At 43.7% G+C, this 23,626-nt stretch overlaps 1 protein-coding gene and 3 pseudogenes across 3 annotated transcripts in view; 1 reads left to right on the top strand and 3 right to left on the bottom strand.

Annotated features, from left to right (window-relative positions):
- The window catches only part of FNDC3A (fibronectin type III domain containing 3A), a 262,911-nt gene that overhangs the window by 16,083 nt on the left and 223,202 nt on the right, over window positions 1–23,626 (bottom strand). For all 3 annotated transcript variants that reach the window (XM_088469122.1, XM_088469124.1, XM_088469125.1), the window contains 6 exons: window positions 20,976–21,062; window positions 20,401–20,539; window positions 19,434–19,502; window positions 9,204–9,322; window positions 7,272–7,377; window positions 6,829–7,001 (listed from right to left, as the gene is read on the bottom strand). In XM_088469122.1, coding sequence (XP_088325248.1) covers window positions 6,829–7,001; window positions 7,272–7,377; window positions 9,204–9,322; window positions 19,434–19,502; window positions 20,401–20,539; window positions 20,976–21,062 — 693 coding nt within the window. The remainder of the gene's footprint in view (window positions 1–6,828; window positions 7,002–7,271; window positions 7,378–9,203; window positions 9,323–19,433; window positions 19,503–20,400; window positions 20,540–20,975; window positions 21,063–23,626) is intronic.
- Window positions 2,591–2,709, bottom strand: LOC148527305 (5S ribosomal RNA; annotated as a pseudogene).
- Window positions 2,998–3,116, bottom strand: LOC148527306 (5S ribosomal RNA; annotated as a pseudogene).
- Window positions 3,967–4,085, top strand: LOC148527307 (5S ribosomal RNA; annotated as a pseudogene).

The following is a 23,626-nucleotide window of genomic DNA, read 5'->3' on the forward strand; positions in this document are numbered from 1 at the left end:
GGATATATAAAAAAGGAAAAATTCATATAAGAGAGGAGGGTACAAATGATGATTAGCTAAAATAAAAAATTCATAAAACTTAGCTGAATAAAAAAAATAAATAAAAATAAAGTGCTAGTGCAGACGTTCCATATAGCTGTCTGTTTTTAGTCCATACATTGGTGGGTGGAGGAGGGCCCACCGCGTTTCATCTATCTCAGACTTCTTCAAGGGGAGCAGCAGTTGTGAGAAAAAACTCTTACATGGCCCGTATTTATAGTGATATACATCATGTTTAATTAATTGAATGATTCAGCGCCACCTGACCCGTGACAGTAAGTTGATCTTCCGGAGGTTCCGTTTGTATATACTTTCATACAATGTCTCAGCAAAGATGGCCGAGTACCTGGTATGCAGACATCTTTTGACTCTTGCTGGTATTAGCTGTTGTTGCTCCGGATGAAGGTCTCGCTGTGGAATGCATTCCCGGAGGTGTCGTCGTCATCGGTTTTTGGTTCTCTAATTTTGAAATCATATATTTTTAAATACATCTTGCACTGGTTCACTTTTTGGAAACACTAGAACACTCAAAATTGGAATATATCTACTAATTTCTCTCAAGAAAATATTTGGTACGCATATAAGAATTATTTGTTGTATGTTTATTATCTTTTCACTAAATATATTACACTATTAGGTGTCCTTTCTTCTCTCCCACTTTTCCAGATTCATTTTAGCTGTTTTGCTCGAACCAGCACCCTGAGGAAAAAGCTGCCATCTCTTATTCACGTGTGTTGTTATTTATGAACTCTTTTAAAAAAAGGACACCATTTTTTAACACTATTTGACTCTCAAAGTATCAGGAAGCGCCAGGTGCCTAGACTATCGTTTCATATATATATATATATATATATATATATATATATATATATATATATATATATATATATATGGAAATATTGGAACTGGAACTGTGCGCCACACGTGCTTATATATGTATATTTCCAATATCAACCTTACAATGTAAAGTGCTGGCTGAAAAACAAAGTACTGAGTGTATAAATATAATTCATAAGAAAAAAATCTCCAAGTGATTAATTACTCTCAATATTTCAAAAATAATAAAAGTGCAAATGCATGTGTGTGAAATCTTAATATACAATAAATGTATATATATCAGTGCATTATGTACCAGTATTATAAATATGTGCAAAAATGATAATCATAAAATTCTGTATAAAATATATAAAACAATTTTTATTCAAAACAACAGAGGCAATATCCCAATGCAGCGGGATAGTATAAATAAAATTCATAAATAAATACACAGATATAAGAATATATTTAGCTTAGAGAATACATTTTTTAAAAATTATAGTAAGGATAAAATTGTCTAATCTGATCATAAAAAGTGGTAAGTTCATGAGAAGGTAGAGAACAGGAACATCCAATGCGTTTTGTCCATGTCATGGACTTCTTCAAGGAATATAAGAGCTCCTGTGGGGTATCTGGTATTTGTACCCCCTTCTTAAGGACACACAGGTACTGATTGTAATTGACTATGACATCACTTCCGGGTTTCCTGACTGCCATGTGTATTTACATCTAGAAGAAATCCCTCAGTTTACTAAGGTGCTGGTTTCTGTTTAAATTAAATGCTCATACCTATAGGAGCCACATGATTATGAACTCTTTGTAGTCAAAACAGTCCTAAATTAACAAACATGATCGGGGCCTCTCATGACATCACTTCCGCCTTTAACTCAGCCTAGCGTCACGTCATTTCCGCCCGCTTCCGTGGGTAGCGCGTCACCTTCGTCTTCTGTAAATATTATTTCTTAATGGCATGCCCAGACGGGGCCTCCTACGACCTCGCTTCCGCCCTCTCTCCAATCCCGGTGGCACATTACTTCCGTCCGCCTTGGTGGGTAGCGCGTCATCTCCACCCAGTTCACGTCCGCCCTCAGTCAGCAACCGCGGCCATCTTGGTGCTCTCAGTGATGGGTATACCCGCGGCCATCTTGGTACTCGCGATACTGTTTACATCTGCAGCCATCTGCCTGCACTTGTCACTCGATGACATGAAGCCTTCTTGGGTGCTGGGAGTGTAAAGATCAATCTTCAGAATATTATATCACCATGCATATAATATTTTCTAAATGGCATAATGGGAGAAGTATTAATATAAATATGTATAAGAACCCATAGATTGGAAATCATAATGTATCACCCATTACCACATGATTTATTTATATGTGTAACATCCAATTTGATAGCTTTATTATCCTAAGCCAGTTTAGTGCATCTATACCCATCCTTATCTACACCTATTGTTACATGCAGCTGTGTACCATATTAAATGACCATTTTATTAAATGATCAATGTGGCTAATCACATTATGTTGGTTAATTCTAAATGGTTATAAAGGGTGATATATATATATAGAATATACATATCAGGAGGAAGAGTGTCTATGTTCGCATATCTTACATAGACCATCTTAAAAGATGACAATGTCTTTATGAACCACTTGAGTAACAGTTCTTTTAGCTCAGGAGTCATTTAGTAGATCACGTGACGTTAATGAGTTATACCAATATGTCACATATCCAACTACAGTACCTGGTCTTCCCTAGAGGTTTCCCATTTAAGTACTAACCAGGCCCAATGGTGCTTAGCTTCCAAGATCAAATGAGATTGGGCGCTCGAACCAAGGTATGACTGTAGGTACCATTCTGACATACAATATACTCTCCGGTCCTGTCCATCACCATCTTATTAAAAGAAAGGAGCTATTTCATAGCTATCATTAGGGCTTCGGGGAATCATAGTTCATCTCGTGTCAGGATAATGAATTTATTATTCTTCTTTGTCAAGTTACATATTCCACCTTGAAAGAGTGCAGCATCTGTATAAACCACTTGAGTAACAGTTCTTTGCTAATTCTCCAGATGTACTTTAGGGGTCAATTAGTAAATCACATGACCTTATGGAGTTGCACCAGTATGTCCCATATCCAACTACAGTACCTGGTCTTCCCTAGGGGTCTCCCATTCCAGTACTAACCAGGCCCAATGGTGCTTAGCTTCCAAGATCAGATGAGATTAGGCACTTGAACCTAGGTATGACTGTAGGCAACAATAGGACACAAATTCTGCTCTCCGGTCATGTCAATCACCATCTTCTTATAAGAAGGGAGCTATTTCATAGCTGTCATTAAATCCTCGAGGAGTCATCGTGTCCAATTCGAAGATCCAGTACATCTCACGTCTGGATAATTTGTTTGCTAGATCTCCTCCTCTATCTTCCAATTCCACATGTTCGATTGCCTTAAATGTGAATTCATCTGGATCAGAGTTATGGTGTGTACTAAAATGTCTTGATACCATATGCGTCTCCATCTTATTCTTGATATTTCGTACATGTTCCTGTATTCGTAATTTCAACGGTCGCTTAGTTTACCCACATATTTTATCCCACAGGAGTATTCCAAGAGACAGATGTTGAGTTGTAGTTTAGGTGTTGTTTAATTTTATATTCCTTATTGTTCATAGAATTGCTGAAAATCTTTCTTTGTCTATGAATGTATTTGCATACATTACATCTGCCGCACTTATAGCTTCCAGGGCAGCTATGGAGAGTAATGGATCTTGAAACGTTGGTATTTCTTAGGGAAGACCAGGTACTGTAGATGGATATGGGACATACTGGTGCAACTCCTTAAGGTCATGTGATTTACTAATTGCCCCTTAAAGTACATCTGGAGAATCATCAAAGAACGGTTACTCAAGTGGTTTATACAGACGCTGCACTCTTTCAAGGTGGTCATATATGTAATTTGACAAAGAAGAATAATAAACTCATTATCCTGACACGAGATGAACTATGATTCCCCAAAGCCCTAATTGACAGCTATGAAATAGCTCCTTTCTTTTAAGAAGAAGGTGATGGACAGGACCGGAGAGTATATTGTATGTCAGAATGGTACCTACAGTCATACCTTGGTTCGAGCGCCCAATCTTGTTTGATCTTGGAAGCTAAGCACCATTGGGCCTGGTTAGTACTTAGATGGGAAACCTCAAGGGAAAACCAGGAACTGTAGTTGGATATGTGACATACTGGTATAACTCATTAACGTCACGTGATCTACTAAATGACTCATGAGCTCAAACAACTGTTACACAAGTGGTTTATAAAGACGTTGTAATCGTTTAAGATGGACTATGTAACTCAAGAAAGAAAAATTACATGAAATCACTGTATGATAAGGAATACGAACATAGACACTCTTCCTCCTGATATAAATATTCTATATATATTACCCTTTATAACCATTTAGAATTAACCAACATAATGTGATTAGCTACATTCATCATTTAATAAAATGATCATTTAATATGGTACACGGATGCATGTAACTATAGGTGTAGATAAGGATGGGTAGATGCACTAAACTGGCTTAGGATAATAAAACTATCAAATTGGATGTTACACATAAATAAATCATGTGGTAATGGGTGATACATTATGATTCCCAATCTATGGGTTCTTATACATATTTATATTAATACCTCCCATTATGCCATTTAGGAAATATTATATGCATGGTGATATAATATTCTGAAGATTGATCTTTAAATTCCAAGCACCCAAAAAGGCTTCATGTCATCGAGTGACAAGTACAGGAAGATTGCTGCGGATGTAAACAGTATCGCGAGTACCAAGATGGCCGCAGGTATACCCATCACCGAGAGCACCAAGATGGCCGCGGTTGCTGACTGAGGGTGGAAGTGAACTGGGCGAAGGTGATGCGTTACCCACCAAGGCGGATGGAAGTGAAGTGACGCCGGGATTGGAGAAAGGGCCGAAGCGAGGTCGTAAGAGGCCTCGTCTGGGCATGCCATTAAGAAACAAAATTTACAGAAGACGGAGGTGCCGCGCTACCCACGGAAGCGGGCGGAAATGACGTGACGCTAGGCTGAGTTAAAGACAGAAGTGATGTCATGAGAGGCTCCGGTCATGTTTTTAATTTAGGACTGTTTTGACTACAAAGAGTTCATAATCATGTAATGCCTATAGGCATGGGCATTTAATTGAAACAGAAACCAGCACCTTAGGAAACTGAGGGATTTCTTCTAGATGTAAATACACATGGCAGTCAGGAAACCCGGAAGTGATGTCATAGTCAATTACAATCAGTACCTGTTTGTCCTTAAGAAGGGGGTATAAATACCAGATACCCCACAGGAGCTCTTATATCCCTTGAAGAAGTCCAAGACACGGACAAAACGCATTGGTTGCTCCTGTTCTCTACCTTCTCATGAACTTACCACTTTTATGATCAGATAAGCCAATTTTATCCTTATTTTAATTTAAAAATGTTTTATTCTCTAAGCTTAATATATTCTTATATCTGTGTATCTATTTATGAATTTTATTTATACTATCCCCCCTGCATTGGGATATTGCCTCTGTTGTTTTGAATAAAAATTGTTTTATATATTTTATACACAATTTTATGATTATCATTTTTGCACATATTTATAATACTGGTACATAATGCACTGATGTATATATATATATATATATATATATATATATATATATATATACACATATACACACACACACATTTATTGTATATTAAGATTTCACACACATTATGCATTTGCACTTTTCTTATTTTTGAAATATTGTAATTAGTCACTTGGAGATTCTTTACTTATAAATTATATTTATACACCAAGCACTTTATGTTTTTCACTCAGCACTTTACATTGTAAGGTTGATATTGGAATGATACTTATATAAGGTTATATAAGCACGTGTGGCGCTCAGTTCCAGTTCCAATATTTGCATTTGTTTACATGTACCAGATCACCACTGATACATTTCTTACTGATTGAGCTGACACCCATATTGTTGGGGAGTGCTTTGTACATATTTATTATTGTGTTATAGAAATAGTAGAGACATATATGGAGGTGATCCATAAATACTATTGACAAGGTTCTGTATTAAATTGGCGAATACAGGTTGAGTATCCCATATCCAAATATTCCAAAACACGGAATATTTTTAGCATGACTGAGAGAGTGAAACCTTTGATTTTTGAAGGTTCAATGCACACAAACTTTGTTTAAGGCACAAAATTATTAAAAATAAAGTATAAATTGACCTATAGGCTGTGTGTATAAGGTGTATATGACACAAATAAATTTCATGTATGTACACAAACTTTGTTTAAGCCACAAAATTATTGAAAATATTGTATAAAATTACCTGCAGGCTGTGTGTATAAGGTGTATATAAATCATAAATGCATTCTATGTTTAGATTTGGGCCCTATACCTAAAACATTTTAATATGGTATGCAATTATTCCAAAATACGGAATATTCCGATATCCAAAATTCCCCACGGTCCCAAGCATTTTGGATATGGGAGACTCAACCTGTATAGTGGTCGAAGTGGGAATTTTGAAGTGGGGGTAAGAAGAAACATTGTGAGTGTGCTCCTCATGGGAGGAGTGGCCTCAGCTCCCGTGGCCATCTTGTCTCCTCCTGTAGCCTGAATGAGCTTCTGTGCAGAAACTCATTCTGATCTGGGCGGCTCACACAACCGCTGCGCTGCCCAATCAGAGCGGTAGGCGGAAGGGTAGCGCCAGGTGGGGGGGGGCAACAGTAGAGCCCTGGACTGTTCCTAGGCATTTGCTTATAATTTGCTTATAATGCCTATGCCTAGGGCCGGCTCTGTAGATGCGGTATTATTTTGTACTTATTTTTCTACATCAGTTCTTATAATCAAGTAAAGGAGAGGTAGTATCAAAGCTGAAAGTCACTGATGTACCCCAGTTTTGTTAGCTGCACGTATCCGGAAGCTGTACACCTTTCCTGGGAGAAGACCGCACACAATGTGCTCCAATTCACTTCCTTGGTATATGTCTCTCTGTTCACCTTCGCAAGTAGACATCTCCAGGGTGTAGCTGGTAACTGGAGACCCACCATCTGCCAGAGGGGGCGCTGTGCATAAAATGAATAAGTGCTTGACAGGAGGAAATTACACACCAATTTATCTTTTAAATACTAGCCAAGTACTAGCAGCTTTAACAGACTGCATTATTATAAATGCATCTTAATGTGCTATGATTATCCTGAGTACAGTATTAGTGATTTAGTACAATATTACTGTAGCAAACTTCAGGAAAAAGTGCATAATCTGGATAGAAATGGCAAAAGACAGAAGTCCTACATTATGTGATGTGGTTTTAGTTGCAACCTTATAAAAATTACCCCATCGTAATTGCACTTCTCTTGCTCGCGGTCTGCCTTGGAGCCTTGGTGGCTGGCAAGTGCCAGGGAATACAGCTGGGGTCTGCACTACCAAAGTGTCTGAAGACTGGAGAATAACAAAAACAGAAAATAATGATTAAAAATACAGTATATACACAATCTAAAATACAGTATATACACTAAAACTAAAACAGTGTATATACACTAAAACAGACATGTTGTCCAAATTAGCCTGACATCATAGCGTTAAATAGGACAGTAGGCAACTGTCCTATTTAACTAAAACCTGAATAACACATATCAGAAATAAATAACAAATGGATAGGCTAGAAAATCTGGGTGGCACACTTGGCTGAAATGGTCAGTCAGAGAGTGGCACACTTGGCTGAAAAGGGGAGCCGGAGAGCGGCACACTTGGCTGAAATGACCAGCCTTAGAGCAGCACACTTAGCTGAAATGGCCAGCCAGAGAGCGGAACTCCTGGCTGAAATTGCCATCCGGAGAGGGACACACTTGAGTGTCACAAACTAATGTAATAGACATGTTGCAGCTTTTTCCTTTTGTAAACTACACTTTTAGAGAAACTTAATGAGCCAACGTAAGAGCAATTTGTATAATTTCTGTGTTTGGTGAAACACGCTGATCATTACAAGCAATTCCAAAAGAAGCACCAAAGATGTCTTTAAACTAACCATTAGTCACAAACAGAATATAGGTGCTAAGGGTATGTAATAGATGTATGCAGAGCCTTTACATGTTGCTGTTAATGTTTGGCAGCTGCTAAGAGCAAATATGAACATGTTTGCACTTAGCTTTTCCATTTCCTTATTAAATAAAGCTAACAGACTGTGTAGCTCTGCTTTTAGCTACATCACTGAACAGTGATTTCAATACAGTTTAACTATCCACTATCCAAATCAGTACATATATAGACCATGGGCCTTTACACACCAATTCATGGATTGGGCCCCCCAGATTAGGAATCTACAAGCCAACCAGACACCCTTATCTCCCCAGTATCCACTATGGCATGCAATGTAGGGATCTACGTATTACTTGACTGCCTCAAATTATGAATGTACCCTACAGAAATATACACCACGCGAAGCATTATGTTGGTGCCATATAATCTGATAAAGTACTGTAGAAAAACTGGTAGACATACAAGAAAAACATATCCTGACTCTTTAACAGTGTTTCTCATACCCAATCCTTGTGGAACCACTGTGTTCATTGACTAAGGGACTGGTTCAGAGTTGTACACTAACCCGATGGTTAGCGTTCACCTCCAATAGTGAGAGGTGTGCACATATGCAAGACCTGTTCTGAGCATGTGCAGAACAGGACCTGCGATCTCACCCGTAGACCTTCCCAAGCAGAAGCATGGCATTTGGGGGGCGGGGCTGTGTTGGTGGACGCAGATTTCCTGGCCTTGCAAGCTGGCAGGACCCGGTCAGTGTGCGGCAAGCTTCAGCTACCACAACCCGGTCAAAGGGGCAACCATCGCGACCAATGGTCGCAATGGTTGCGATGGTAATCCCAGGCTGGGCACGCAGATGCAGGAAAGTGGTGTCTATTTCCAGGAGACACCACCTTCTGCATTAGCATTTTAGATGGATGGAATTGCACAGCCGCTTGTGTGCGGCTCTTCAATTCCGTCAATCTCTGAATCAGACTCTAAGACAATACATCTACAGGTGGTGCTAATTATTCCTGAGGATACCTTGAAAAGATTCACTGTTATGATTCCATAAAGACTATGTGCGAGATTACGGAAGACAGACCAAAGAGTGTTCCAGTGTACACACTGCTGTAGCCACAGTTAGAGGGAACATTTGGAAGTGAAGAATATAATTATGTGATACTGACAGCAGTGGATCTTCTATTTCACTAAATCCAGTACAGTAAATCAGTGAACTTAGGAGTCATTACCGGGCTCTGTCCGCTTTCACTGACACAGTAAACATGGAACCGGTAGGAGCAGCCTGGGTTCAGGTGGTCACACATATGCTCTCTTGCTGTGCCGCTGTACACAATGTCCCAATTGCTCTCTGTAAGATTAGATAGGCGTTTATTATGAATCACTGTTTTGCTGATAGCGATGATGCTTTGCTAGAATGACTAAAGCAGTGTTTCAATTTTCCTAACACATAACAATACATCAAAGCTTCCTGGAAATAATTTGATAAACTCATAAGCGTAAGCTCACAGACCAGCACCAATAGACTCATTAAAAGGAAACCTACATAATATGTACTGTACACATTAATTAACACAGCTTGTTTGTTGTAACAATGTGGTTATAGTGTGGAGTTTGAATTGATAATATGCAGTGAATAGCTTCATACTAGCTGGCAGCACATTACAATTAAATGAAGTATAGACATATGTAAAAGCAAAGAAGCTCTAAAAACACGAAGCATAGCACAAGAGTACTCTTAAATAATAATACCATACAAAGTACAAAAAGGGATTTTTTTTTTTTTTTTTAATATTAATAAAATATGAGATATGGTAAGAACTTACCTTTGTTATCTCTATTTCTACGAAGTCCATAGGGTTCCACAGGATACCTTGGGGTATAGGTGTGACGTCAGTCATCGGGCACCATAGAGTTAAGCTTTCAGCCTCCCAGGATGCACTAGGGTCCCCCTCCTATACCCCGCCCACGAGCCAAGGCACCTCAGTAAGTTACCAAGCCATAGGCCGGAGGAGGAGAAGGAAGAGAGAGAAAGAAGATCTGGATACACACAAGAATCACACTCTCACCAGAGGGAGACGGAAAAACCGGTGACCAGACCAAAGCCCATCTGCAGCACAGGTGCAACAGGGCGGGAGTCCTGTGGAACCCTATGGACTTCGTAGAAATAGAGATAACAAAGGTAAGTTCTTACCATATCTCATATTTTCTACTTCAGAGTCCATAGGGTATCCACAGGATACCTTGGGGATGTCCCAAAGCAGTATCCTTTAAGGGTGGGGACGCTCCTGTGCTGAAAGGAGAATCCGCCGCCCGAAGGAAGCATCCTGAGAGGCAAAGGTGTCAAACCTGTAATACCTCACGAAGGTATGGACAGAGGACCACGTAGCAGCCTTGCAGATCTGGACTGCAGAGGCACCACATCGAGCTGCCCACGAAGGACCCACAGACCTAGTGGAATGAGCCTTCACAGAAGGAGGAACCGGCAGACCTTCATGAAGATAAGCATCAGAAATAGCCATACGGATCCAGGCTGCCAAAGTTTGCCAATCCTTTTTACGGAAGCCATAGAGAACAAACAAAGCGTCCGACTTCCTAAACGAAGAAGTGCGGTCAACATAAGTCCTTAAGGCCCGCACAACATCCAAAGTGGCCTCACCCACTGAAAGGCCAGGTGAGTTAAAGGCCGGAACAACTATTTCCTCGTTAACATGAAGCTGGGAAACAACTTTGGGAAGAAATTCAGGCCGAGTGCGAAGCACTGCCCTGTTCCCATGAAAAATCAAGAAAGGGGGTCTACAAGAAAGAGCCCCTAAATCAGAAACACGTCTGGCTGAAGCTATGGCCAGAAGGAAAACAGTCTTAGCTGTTAGCCATTTAAGATCCACTGAGTCCAGTGGTTCAAACGGCGGTCCCTGGAGAGCCCTCAGGACCACAGCCAAATCCCAATGCGCCACAGGTGGAACAAAGGGCGGCTGAATGCGGAGAACACCTTGCATAAAGGTGCGCACATCCGGGATTGTAGCAATCCTACGGTGAAACCAGACAGACAGGGCCGAAACCTGTACCTTCAAAGAAGCAAGGCGAAGCCCATGATCTAGTCCCGCTTGTAGGAAGGCGAGTATCCTAGACAGACGAAACTCCCGCGGTGCATAACCTCTCGGTCGACACCACTGGAAGAACGTTTGCCACACGCGATGGTATATTCTCACGGAAGACGGTTTCCGAGCTCGTAACATGGTACGCACAACAGACCTGGAAAACCCCCTGGACCTCAACATGGCTGTCTCAACAGCCACGCCGTCAAAGACAGCCGAGTCAGGTCCGGGTGAAGACAAGGACCCTGCGACAGAAGGTCCGGTCGTAGCGGCAACCGCAGAGGACTGTCCTCGGACAGACCCTGAAGGTCTGAGAACCAGTGCTGTCTGGGCCACGCGGGAGCTATCAACAGGAGCATCCCTCCTTCCTGTTTGAATTTCCGGATTACCCGTGTAAGAAGGGAAACCGGAGGAAACAGGTATGCGAACCGGAACGTCCACCGGACGGACAGAGCATCCACCAGAGACGCCTCTTCGTCTCTTGTGCGAGACCCGTACACCGGCAACTTGTTGTTGTGCCGGGACGCCATGAGGTCGATCTCTGGAAGACCCCACATGTCCACCAGCAGTTGAAAAACGTCCGGGTGCAGGGACCATTCCCCCGGATGAACGTCCTGGCGACTTAGAAAGTCCGCCTCCCAGTTTAGCACTCCTGGGATGAAGACAGCTGATATGGCCGGAAGATTGCGCTCCGCCCATACCAGGATCCGAGACACCTCTACGAGAGCCGCCCGACTTCGGGTTCCTCCTTGCCTGTTTATGTAGGCCACGGTGGTAGCGTTGTCCGACTGGACCTGCACCAGGCGACCCTGGAGAACCCGATGTGCCTGCTGGAGAGCATTGAAGACCACACGGAGTTCCAAGATATTTATTGGAAGCTCCGCTTCTGTCGGCGTCCACCTGCCCTGGAACAAGTGTTGACCCGAAACTGCTCCCCAGCCCCGAAGACTGGCGTCCGTTGTCAACAGGACCCAATTTGGTACCCAGAACGGACGTCCCTTGCTGAGATGGGTCGTCTGCAACCACCAGGCAAGGGACAGGCGAACCTCTGGGGAGAGCACTATCGTCTGGGACTTTAGAGACTGAGGCAGCCCGTTCCACTTGGACAGGATCAGGTGCTGCAGAGGTCTGGAGTGAAACTGGGCATATTCCACCATGTCGAACACCGACACCATGGAGCCCAGTAACCTCATCGCCGAGTGTAGAGACACCCGGCGGCCGTGCAGACAACTGCGCACCCTCGACTGTAAAGCAGAGATCTTTTCCCCCGTCACAAAGATCCTTTGCTGTCCCGAGTCCAATAAGGCTCCGAGGTGCAGAATCCGCCGAGACGGGATTAGAGTGGACTTCTGCCAGTTGATTAACCAGCCGTGCCGTTGCAGTAGCGCAATGGTCAGGTCCAAGTGGCGTAGAAGGAGCTCTGGAGATCCTGCCACTAATAAAAGGTCGTCCAAGTACGGCAACATGCGGACTCCCTGCAGCCGCAGAGAAGCCGCCATGACCGCCATCACCTTGGTGAACACACGTGGTGCTGTCGCCAGGCCAAAAGGTAACGCCCAAAACTGGAAGTGGTCGCTGCGGATTGCAAACCTGAGGAACTGTTGATGGCGCAAAAGAATAGGGACATGCAGGTAAGCGTCCTGTATGTCCAATGACACCATGTAGTCCCCAGGTTCCAGCGCCAGAATGATGGACCGTAGGGTCTCCATCCAAAACTTCGGGACCCGCAAAGACTTGTTGAGAGCTTTGAGGTTGAGAATCGGACGATACGACCCACTGGGTTTCTGCACCAAAAAAAGATTTGAATAGAAACCCTGGCCCCTCTGGAAGAATGGAACAGGCACTATAACTCCAGCCTGGAGCATAGTGTGCAAGACCTTCCGCAGCTCCGTGGCCTTGTTCCGGTCTGATGGTAGACCCGTGGTGAAGAATCGAGCCGGGGGTCTGTGCCGGAAAGAGAGGGCGTACCCGTGGGGGACCACCTCGAGAACCCAAGTGTCTGTCGTGGTGACCGACCAACACCGAGCGAACTGCAGCAGGCGGCCTCCCACTTTGGGATCCCCCAAAGGGAGGCCCGGACCGTCAGGCCGCAGGCTTGTCATCTGGCTTAGGGGCCGGACGTCTGGTACTCCATGCCTGCTTCCGGGGCTTGGCCGATTTCTTAGGACCAGCCTGTCGAGGAAAAGACTGTGGTTTGGGCCTGCCCTGGGCCCTATAAGACCGAAAGGACGATGGTACTGAACCAGAAGGAGCAGCGGCCGACGGGAGACATGCCGATTTGGCTGCCGCCAGCGTGGCCTCAATCTTGTCCAGATCCGGACCGAAGAGAACTTCTCCGTTAAAGGGCAACGCCTCCAAACCCTTTTTGGAATCAGCGTCCGCCTTCCAGGATCGCAACCACAAGGTGCGACGAGCAGCCACCGCTGCAGAAGAAATTCGAGACACCAGAGTACTAGTGTCTAAGGCCGCTTCGTTGATATAAGTGGCCGAATCACGGAGATTACCAATCAACTCCGCCTGATCGGCCGGACAGTCGGAATCAAAAGACGCCTCTAATGAATCCGCCCAGCGCTCCATCGCTCTGGCAACCCAGCATATGGCCATAGCCGGCCGCGCTGCCCCCCCCGCAAGGGAATAAGCGGACCTCAGGCAGATCTCCACCTTGCGGTCCGTAGCATCCTTAAGGGAGGACATGGATGGCATCGGCAATGTGGCACTACGGACAAGACGGGTCACGTGAGAATCCACCTGTGGAGGGGATTCCCACTTAGCAAAATAATTATCCGCGAACGGATAAGCCACCGCCAGGCGCCTCTGCGGCTGGTATCGCTTGCCAGGCTGTTTCCACGCCTCCTCTAAATGGTCCACTAACTGACCCGAAAGAGGAAAGACTGTGGCGTCACCCTTCACATCCCTAAAAAAGGCATACTTGGATTTAGCCGCTGGGGGAACTTCGTCCTCAATCACCAAGGCTGTGCGGACTGCCCGAATAAGTCCAGGAATATACACCTTGGACCTAGCGTCTGCGTCCTTAGTATGGTGAGGTTCCTGATCGTAAGAATCCAGAATCTCCCCATCATCAGACGTCCCTTCGTCATCCTCATAAGGAGCCGACAGAGACGCCACCGGCCGTTTATGTGGCCGCATCACAGACTCCCCTTGCAACACATCCGACAAGTGCTGTACAGAACTAGTCAGGGAGTTAACCCACGCCGGCTCCTGAGAAACCGGGAGAGGGGAAATAGGGAGACTGCGGGGTACCACCAATTGCCTTGGGAAACCCTGCATGGGTGACGACACCACTGACTGCTGGGACAAACACATCTGCGTAAACGCGGGCTGCGGAGCTAACTGGCCCACTAAGGTTGTAAGCGCCTGAGCGAAACAAGCCCAGGGCGGCTCCTGTACCGGTGCTGTAACCGTAATAGGCCGCGCCATTGACAAACACTGCCGGCAGAGGCCCTCCGCGCTACCCTCCCCCTCCGCTAAAGGTACTTTACACATGGTACACTGTAGCCGGAGAGGAAAATCACTTTCAGACATGATGGTACCAAGTATGTGACCCCTCTCACCAATTGTATTTTAAAGAGGCGAGAGACCAGCCTGCAGCACCGCACCGCAAGGACTTAGCAGAAAGAACAGGGACAGTAATAAAGCTGACAGTCAGAATAGAAGATACAGGCAGCAGCGCTAGCACAGTCACATACAATGCAAAGAAAATCAATTCCTGCACTAACCAGCGCTGATCACTCAACTACGCAGACACAGAGTCTGGTAGGACACAGCGCTGCATATACAGACCTGACCACAGGAGGAGAGGTATGTGGGGGGACCCAGACCACGATGCCTCCGTCCAGGCTTCCAGCAGCGTTCACCATGCGTTCAGGAAGATGGCCGCCGAGGAGCAGAGAGGAGGCTGGCCTGGGGGAGGAGCGCTGCCACAGGGCCAGTCGGCAGTGTGCAGAGAGGGCTGTGTGCAGCGGGGGAGGCGCCGGCTGTGAGACAGGGAAGGCGCGCTCCCCTAGCATGCATTTAACCCCCAGGATGCCGCAGCGCTACCGCTCTGCTGCGGTCCGCTGTCCCAGGGGGGTAGTGGAAGCGCAAGTTACATAGCTGGCTTCACGCTGCAGCCAGTCCCCAGGGAGCCCCCTGCCTGGGGACTCTGGACCATGTAACAGCGGGGACCCACCGCGGGACCCCGCTGCTTACCTTGCTGTCCCCCTTGAATCCGGCCATGATCCGGAACATCTGGGGTCACCGCTAGCTGTGACCCCAGATGCTCACCAGCATCCCCGGAGCGATACCGGCGTTCTGGTACCGGCGGGGGTGTAGGGAAGACAGCATGGACGTCCGGACTGACTGTCCATGCTGTACATCCAGATGTGCAGCCACAGCTGCATGCAGGAAAACTTCAGGGGCTCTTCTTAGCCCCCACTCCAACAGGTGCACCCGACTCTGGTCGGGCACCAAACTAAACTGAGGTGCCTTGGCTCGGGGGCGGGGTATAGGAGGGGGACCCTAGTGCATCCTGGGAGGCTGAAAGCTTAACTCTATGGTGCCCGAAGACTGACGTCACACCTATACCCCAAGGTATCCTGTGGATACCCTATGGACCCTGAAGTAGAAATTATAATTTTGGTATATTAATTGCAAGTAATACAAATACACACACACACACACGAAGCAATTATCGCATAGACTAGCGATGGCAACCTGAGGAGCAGCCATAGATGGAAATCACAATTAACGCACCTAGGGCCTGGTTCAGAGATGCATGGAAACCCGATGGTTTGCATATAACTCCGATGACTAAATGACTGCGCATGTGCATGACTTGTTGAGCGCATGTGCAGACCGGGTTCTGCAAGCTCGCATGCAGTGCCCCCAAACAGTAGCATGACTGTCAAGCTGTGGCCGTTTAGGGACGGGGACGTGGTAGTGGGGATGGGGTGGCGCTGCCTGTGTTTTTATAAAAAAAAATGGGTGCGCTAGTCCTGTTCTCTGGGAGTGCCGAGGCCAGTGTCTGCATCTTCCAACCTCATTTCCTGGCCTTGCAAGTGGGTAGGAGGTGGTTATTCTGAGTAAGCTTAGGCTTACCCAGATGGACGATGCCGCAAACATTGTGACCAATGGTTGTGATGTTGATCCGATCCATCGTCTTCAGACGAAGGCATTGGATCTGAGATGTTGGCAGAAGGCGTCTTTTCCCTTCAGATGTCTCATGCAGCATTAGCATATATGCACACAGCGACTGCAACCAAGACACCGCTGCTGTGCAGAAGCGTACATCTCTGAATCAATCCCTTAGAAATCTGTTCTCATACCCCAATTCTTTTTGCTCTATATGACGTAAGATGCTCTGCCATGGGGAGCAATGCTCAGACTTTCATTCTTTTTCCTGAATTTAGCATCTTATGGTCGTAGCTGCATACAAAGTGGCTTATGGTGTACTAGGCATTTAGGATTAGTGTCGCAAAGGAATTGGTATAAATTCCCAGACTAAGCACAACGCTGCGTGGCGTGAAGCTTGGGGCAGTTCACTCATTAGGGGGGAAGGTAACAGCACCGATAATAACAGGGGCGCAAATGTCCCGGTCATTTCACACCGAACCCCACAATAATATATGGAGGAGAAGCGGTTTCAGTGCGCTGATACCACTCCTCCCCTATATAGGGCATTCATACATCTCTCCCATTGTTCATCCGTCTTTTGCCTTTTTACCCGATGTCTGAGTCACACACAGCAACCGCATGCCATGCCAGCACCAGTGGCCAGGGTACCCGTGCATCGTACTCTTGTTACATTAGTTATGCGAATAAGATGCAGAGTTGGTGTCACTGACAACGCATGGCACACGCTTAGTTGCAAAGTCTGTGATTCGCAAACAGAGCTATTTAGCGCGATTTGAGGATGGGTGTATGCGGACACATCTGTATCTGAATGTATGTTTGTGTGCATGCACACGCTAACCAAGTCCTAAAGTTTAATTAGGGCTTGATCTGACTCCCTCTACACAAAAATGCGAAGAATTAACTTATTGTGCAGATGTATTTATATTGTCTGCACACTGCGCCTAGATCATATTACTGCGAATTTATAATACTATGTTTTCTAGGACAGACTGCTCACAGCATGTTCGTGTAACACTATGACACACAGGATATTGCATGTTATATTGTGAGAGTATATGCATTTCATATATGTCTATATTATCACCATTTCTCAGTGATGTGTAATGGGCCCTTAAGAGATAGCATTGAGAAATAAGCACGAGTCTTCTTAAAGATTCTGCTTTATTTCAGAAAATGCAAATCCCTCTTGATGTCATTAGACCTACAGATAAGTGTTACCACTGTAATCCGTCCCCAGCTGTTTTCTGTTCAACCCAGCAATTTGAGTCAACGCTTTGGCTGCTATCCTGACCCCATGTAAATCACCAGAATGAATTAGCTGACAAAATACACTCTTCCTCTGGTTTTCCAGATGTGATGTAAGGGTATTATGTGACACAAGCTGGGTCTGCTTGCCGACTATACTTTTGTTGGTAACCAGGCCAGAGAGGTCCAACATAATGAACCACTGTAATGATACTGCCATGTACACATTAATTACTACCAAATCTGAAGCCCTAGCGACTCATATTTCTAAGGCTAATTTGACAGGTGTGCCAGTACATTTCAACGCTGTTGCAGGAGCGTGCATAAAATTATTCACTGCGATACCAGATGCCACCTGAGGCCAAAGGTAAGCAATTCCTGAGTAAGGTCTGGGCTTCCCTAACTGTCCGATGTTACCAATTATTTCACTATGTTGCTCAAGTATATGGATGTGAGTAAGGGGAAGTGGGCATCTTTATGTCAGGCTGTGATCGCAATGCGAATGCAAACATTTACGTGTCACCAAAAGTGTATACCGGCGCTGAATTAAGTTGCTGTATATGATTAAAACACAGATATGTGTGCAATTTATATCACATTTATTTCATAATATTATTGTTGAATATAATATATAAAAAACATAGCATATAAAAATACCCTATATCTTGGGAGCATAAAATTCAATGTCCAATGGAATAGCTATTGGGGGACTGATTAATCCAATTGATATGACACTAATGTGAGGACTAGTTGATATTCCATATGTAGGGTCCAGCAAATATTTACCAAGTGGAATGTCCTGATTACTCAGTCCAGATGATATGTCCAAATCCTGTTGGTATAAGCACAGAGTGTAGACTGGATAGGACCCACTTGTAGCTGCTTCCCTTCAGTGATAGTAGCCGTTGTCCCAATATTCATGTGTCAAAGTGTCCAAGATGGTAAATTAGCGTTGTCCCCAAAACAATAGGCGATGGAAATGAATCTTAACGCGTTTCGCTGGCAAATATATATCCAGCTTCTTCAGAATTTTTATATGCTATGTTTTTTATATTTTATGTTCAACAATAATATTATGAAATAAATGTGATATAAATTGCACACATATCTGTGTTTTAATCATATACAGCAACTTAATTCAGCGCCGGTATACACTTTTGTACATATTCTATATTTCGTTGGGGCTGACAACCCCTACTGGCTGCTTTAAATAACAGCGCATTGGATAATTTTTTATATTTCTATTTACGTGTCACCGCTGATATTAGCAACTGCGTTGTGTGCGTATAAGCAGAATAGCGATCTGTAGTGAATTAGGCCCATAGTTAGGAAGTGCTGCAATAGCCACACACACACACTAAATTGCTTCCTGGCCACCGTTACGTGAAAGACAAACAAATGGGGAGATTTGCACAATTACATTCAGTGCTATGGATCCCTGGGCAGTCTTTGGGCTCTCTGTGATTTCTCGGAATGTTGGCGACACTCTTCAGTGTCCTTGATTTGTAGAATGAGAGGCTTCACACTGATTCTAAATGGCCTTATAAACAATTTAAGCTTAATAAGCAGTAACAATTGCTTCTCTCAGGCCATTACAAATGTATTTTCTCCTTGATGTTAATACAAACATGAATTCTCCAAGTCAAACCGCCAAAGAATGTGCATTCCACTGGGAGAACTTCCTTGCAATCAAATAGTGAACTGCAATTTTTCAGCAGCACATGTCCCTACCGTTTCATGTTGCCTTACTTTTGGTGAGTAAATCATGACCTAGTAAAATTGATTATGGGCCATTTGGCTCATAAGATTAAATTTATCCAATTTTAAAAGTAATGTGGACCGAAAGGATTAATACACTAAATTTAAATTGTTTCTATAAAGGTTTATGCAGCTAGAAAAAGATGCTAAGATGTTTACCATAGTTTTATTTAGAGCAGTGAACATATAATTGAAAAATACATGATAATATGGTTATGAGATAAATACCATTGCGTCCTTCAGATATTTCAACAACATATTTAGTAATTGTTGCTCCTCCGTTATCTTTTGGTGCATCTGAACAAAAAGAAGTACAAATAAGCAGTCTATGTAACATGCAAATACAATAATTTAACAACAACTGAAAACTACAACTCCTATTAGTGACATAATGTCTCTAATTTTCACACTCTATTATTTACATATAGGAGTTGAACTATATATATTTACTAGTATCTTTATATCCCCCGGCCCCCCCCACCTGTTCATTTTCAATGCTTCCTTTACGCCCACTGTCAATCACTGGCACGCTCTCCATACAATCAATGCAGGAGGTGGTACATACCAAACATACCATACTGCCGATCTGATTTGCTGATCGGCTATCTGATGGTGGAGCTAAATGTTAAAGATCCCGAATCGCTGATCCCGACCATTTTTTGGTTGAGATCAGCAAATTGAAAATTTCCAACATGTTGGCTTTCCCCGATTCCCCAACAGAATGGGGATTTGGGGTAATTCATTAGTCAGGCATACAATATGCCCAACCAAGGCCTTTGGGGAAAAAGCGGCTGATGACAGTTAGACACAAGTATTCCTTACCTTATGGCAGGAATGACCAAGCAAATAACCTTCTAACTAGCAGACCCTCAAAGTTCTGTAAGTAGAATAACCATGCAGAAATGAGGTCCCGAATCTCGATTTTTACCCTTTACTACCAAAATATTTGCAGTCCCTGAGGGACTTGTAGACCGGAAACAGGAAAACGTGCAGGGTTTATAGGGGCCTATGGTCAGGTAGTGAAACCACTACTCAAGAAAAACTGACTAGAAAGCAGCTCTGTTCTATGAGTACAGAAGACACAATATGAATATCATTGGACGTTACCATGTTATCCCTATGTATATAACACTCTTATCTGCACAGTAATGGAGGCGGTTTTCTTCTATTAAACAGACAAACCTAGAACACTCACCCCAAACTATTCGGACGTTTTGAGCATGGACCTTTCCTTTGACAGTAGGCTTTGGCGGTGGACCTGGCTTATCTGGACAGGTCAAAAACTCCACCACCTCACTTGGACTGCTCTTTCCTTCTGAGTTATATGCAATAACCTAGAGTCATAGTATGACATGAGAAATAGGTGTGACGGTGTGCACATTTTAGCTGACAGTTAATATTTAGCACGTGTACTATATAGCTCTAAACAGCTTAAGACGGTATCTAGAACATGAAGTGGACTCTGCCTACAAACTCATCCCAAAATCTCTTCATCTACCTGACATCAGCCGGTGTGAAAGTCACAGTGGTGTGATGGAAGATATATTTACAACTATAACTAATGTGATTATTTTATGCAGAAAGAGGCCTTTAAAATCACCTAACTACCTTCTAACTACCATTCTAGTATGTAGAGAAGCGATTTAGATGCATTTTCCTTACGTTTTTAAGACTTGCTAAATGTCTGTAAAAGCAGAGAAATTAACTAACCCTCATGAGTTTGGAGTCCAGTTATTTGGCTATCTGAAAGGTTGGGAGGGATGGACTTACCCTAAACTTGTATTTTGTGCTGCGCCTCAGGTTCCTCACTGTGAATGTGAGGTCATCTCCATTGTATTTTGGCTTAAAGCCATATCCCTGTCAACATAAAACATCATTATTATGAATGGTGTATAGGTTTATGCATAACTAAAATAACCCATATAGTCAGTCTGCTGATTTGGCAATACAGATTGACCAAACCGTAATGAGTAGTCATATCCTTTACAAATGAATTCTGTTGCATTTAAAGCAACATAATTACGGACTGCTGACCCCAAATTATAAGCATTCATTAAGGGAAACAGAAGGATCATTACCATTACTAGATGGCTACTGGCAGGTGTTCATGTATACATTACCTCTGCCCAAAAGAACATACGTGACTGACAGTTATTAACATGTAACATTTGGGCACCATAATCTGTTTTAATAATTTGCTTTACAGCATTTGTCGCAAGGCAGAAGATAATTACCACTGAATTCTACTGCATTGTCTTTTTACATCTGTCGCAGATAACTGTGATTTACACTTCTTTTGTTATACAATCGTAACATTACAGAAGCTCTATGGGTATTTAGTCACTAAATTGACATTCAGAATGTTACGTCGAAATGTCAACATGGTCGAAATGTCGACAGTGATCAGGTCAAAAATCATGTTCCCAGTCGAGGTTTAGGGTTATGGTAGGGTTAAGGCTCTAATACTAGAAAAATGAAATGCTGACATATCCAACATCGACACTTTGAACATGTCGCCATTCTGGCATCCGCATAACATACCACAACGGCTCTATGAAGTTTGTTTTTATTATAGTAACTTTTTCTAGTATCTCTGAGATTGGAAAATAATCTCCTTTAAAAGAGAGCGTAACAGGGGGATGCAGTCATAATCCCGACCGCGGGGATTCCAGCGCTTAAAATTCCCGTCACCGGCACCCCGATCGACAGAATCCCAAAGGGAATTAGCGGAATTAGGGGGAGGATTAGCATTAGGCACTTTTAGATTTAGGGTGCGGGGAAGGGGAGGTTACTTTAGGCACTGGGTAGGGGGGTTAGGTTCAGGCACCAGGGAGGCAGGGTAAGGGAGAGGAGTGAGGGTTAGGATACCCACCGACAGGTGTCGGTATCCTAACCCTGTCGGGATACTGGGGTTGGGATTCTGACTGCCGGGATCCCTAGCGCCGGCATCCCGTACCCAACCTGTAACAGGGCAGAAGCAATACAAGTCACCCTAGTTTATATACTACTAAATAACACAGAACACCCAATTCTTTACCAAGATTCAAACAACCCACAGGTGTGACTTGGTGCTGACATTACTAACCATAGAAAGAACCCAAGATTATGTGGTGTTAGTGCCCACTGGTCCTTCTCCATCTAAGATATTACATAAAATGTAAAGTGATTGGTGGGGCCTGTTTTATATGTACATCGAGTCTGACAGATGATATCAGTGACATGTCAGAAAGCCCAGAGTATGTTTAATGTTAGCATGTAGCAGAGGACATAATAATAATAATAATAATACATTCTCTAGCATAATGTTAGTCTATATCCCATAATGGATGATGCATTGTAACATAATTATACGAACTCCTCCAAATATATAATGGCAGTAACCTTTCTTTACAAGTCATTGTATAAACTACTAAAAACAGTGACAAAAAGCAGTTAACAATTTAAATGTCATTTACTTGAAAGCTTTGCAAGAAAAAACATATTTTACACATCTGTAGTGACAGAAAATGGTAGCCCAGCTGTATGCTCCATTGGGGATAGGTATGAATGACCGCTGGACCTATGTCCGGTGGTTCAAATCCTGAAGCCGGAAGATGGGCACCAGTGAAGATCCCGACGGGTAAGTAAACTAACTATACCTAACCCTCTCCCCCCCTAATCCTCCCTTAGGGATGCCTAACCCTAATCTCCCCCCCTAGTACCTAACCCTAACCCCCCCGTAAGTGCCCAAATCTAACCCCCTTTCCCCTAGCCTAACCCTAACCCTCCAATGGGGTGCCTTATCCTAAGTCCCCCCTGGAACCCCTAACCTAACCCTCCCCCCCACGCTGTCCGCGCCTGCTGCCCGGCTTACCTTTGTTCAGTATGCCAGGCTTCGGGCTCCCGGCGTAGGGATAATGATAGGTGTCGGGATTTTGATGCCTATCATTAGTCCCCTGTCGGGAATGCAGAGTCGGGAAGCTGGTGGTTGGCATTTCGACCGTCGGCTTCCTGACTGCATACCCTGCAGCACAGCTACTTACATATGACATTGCAGTAATTATAATGTACAAAAATAATTGACCTGTTCAATTTAACAGATTAAAATAATAAAATAAATGAAACAGTCATTATGGCAGTCAATACTCTCTATGGACACTTCCAAACATTTCCTGTACCAGCTAACAATCTTTCTATTCCAACGTTTCTGTTATTTTTCCCTCATCCTTCCTTACTGAGCTCTTCTCACTCAGAGTTAGAAATTCTTAGGTCGTCCATGTGCTATAAGTCTGAGATCACCTCACAGATTTTCAACAATATTTGAGTATGGGGACTGTTAAGGTCATTCTAAAAATCTATCTTATCATGCTAGTACTTAATGGTTGATTTAGAATTAAGTATTGTATTATTGTCTTGCTGGACAAACACCATTTTTGTTCTTA

This window comes from Taudactylus pleione, unplaced genomic scaffold (assembly GCF_031769625.1).
Source record: "Taudactylus pleione unplaced genomic scaffold, aTauple2 ptg000089l, whole genome shotgun sequence".
In the NCBI taxonomy this organism is placed as follows: Eukaryota; Metazoa; Chordata; class Amphibia; order Anura; family Myobatrachidae; genus Taudactylus; species Taudactylus pleione.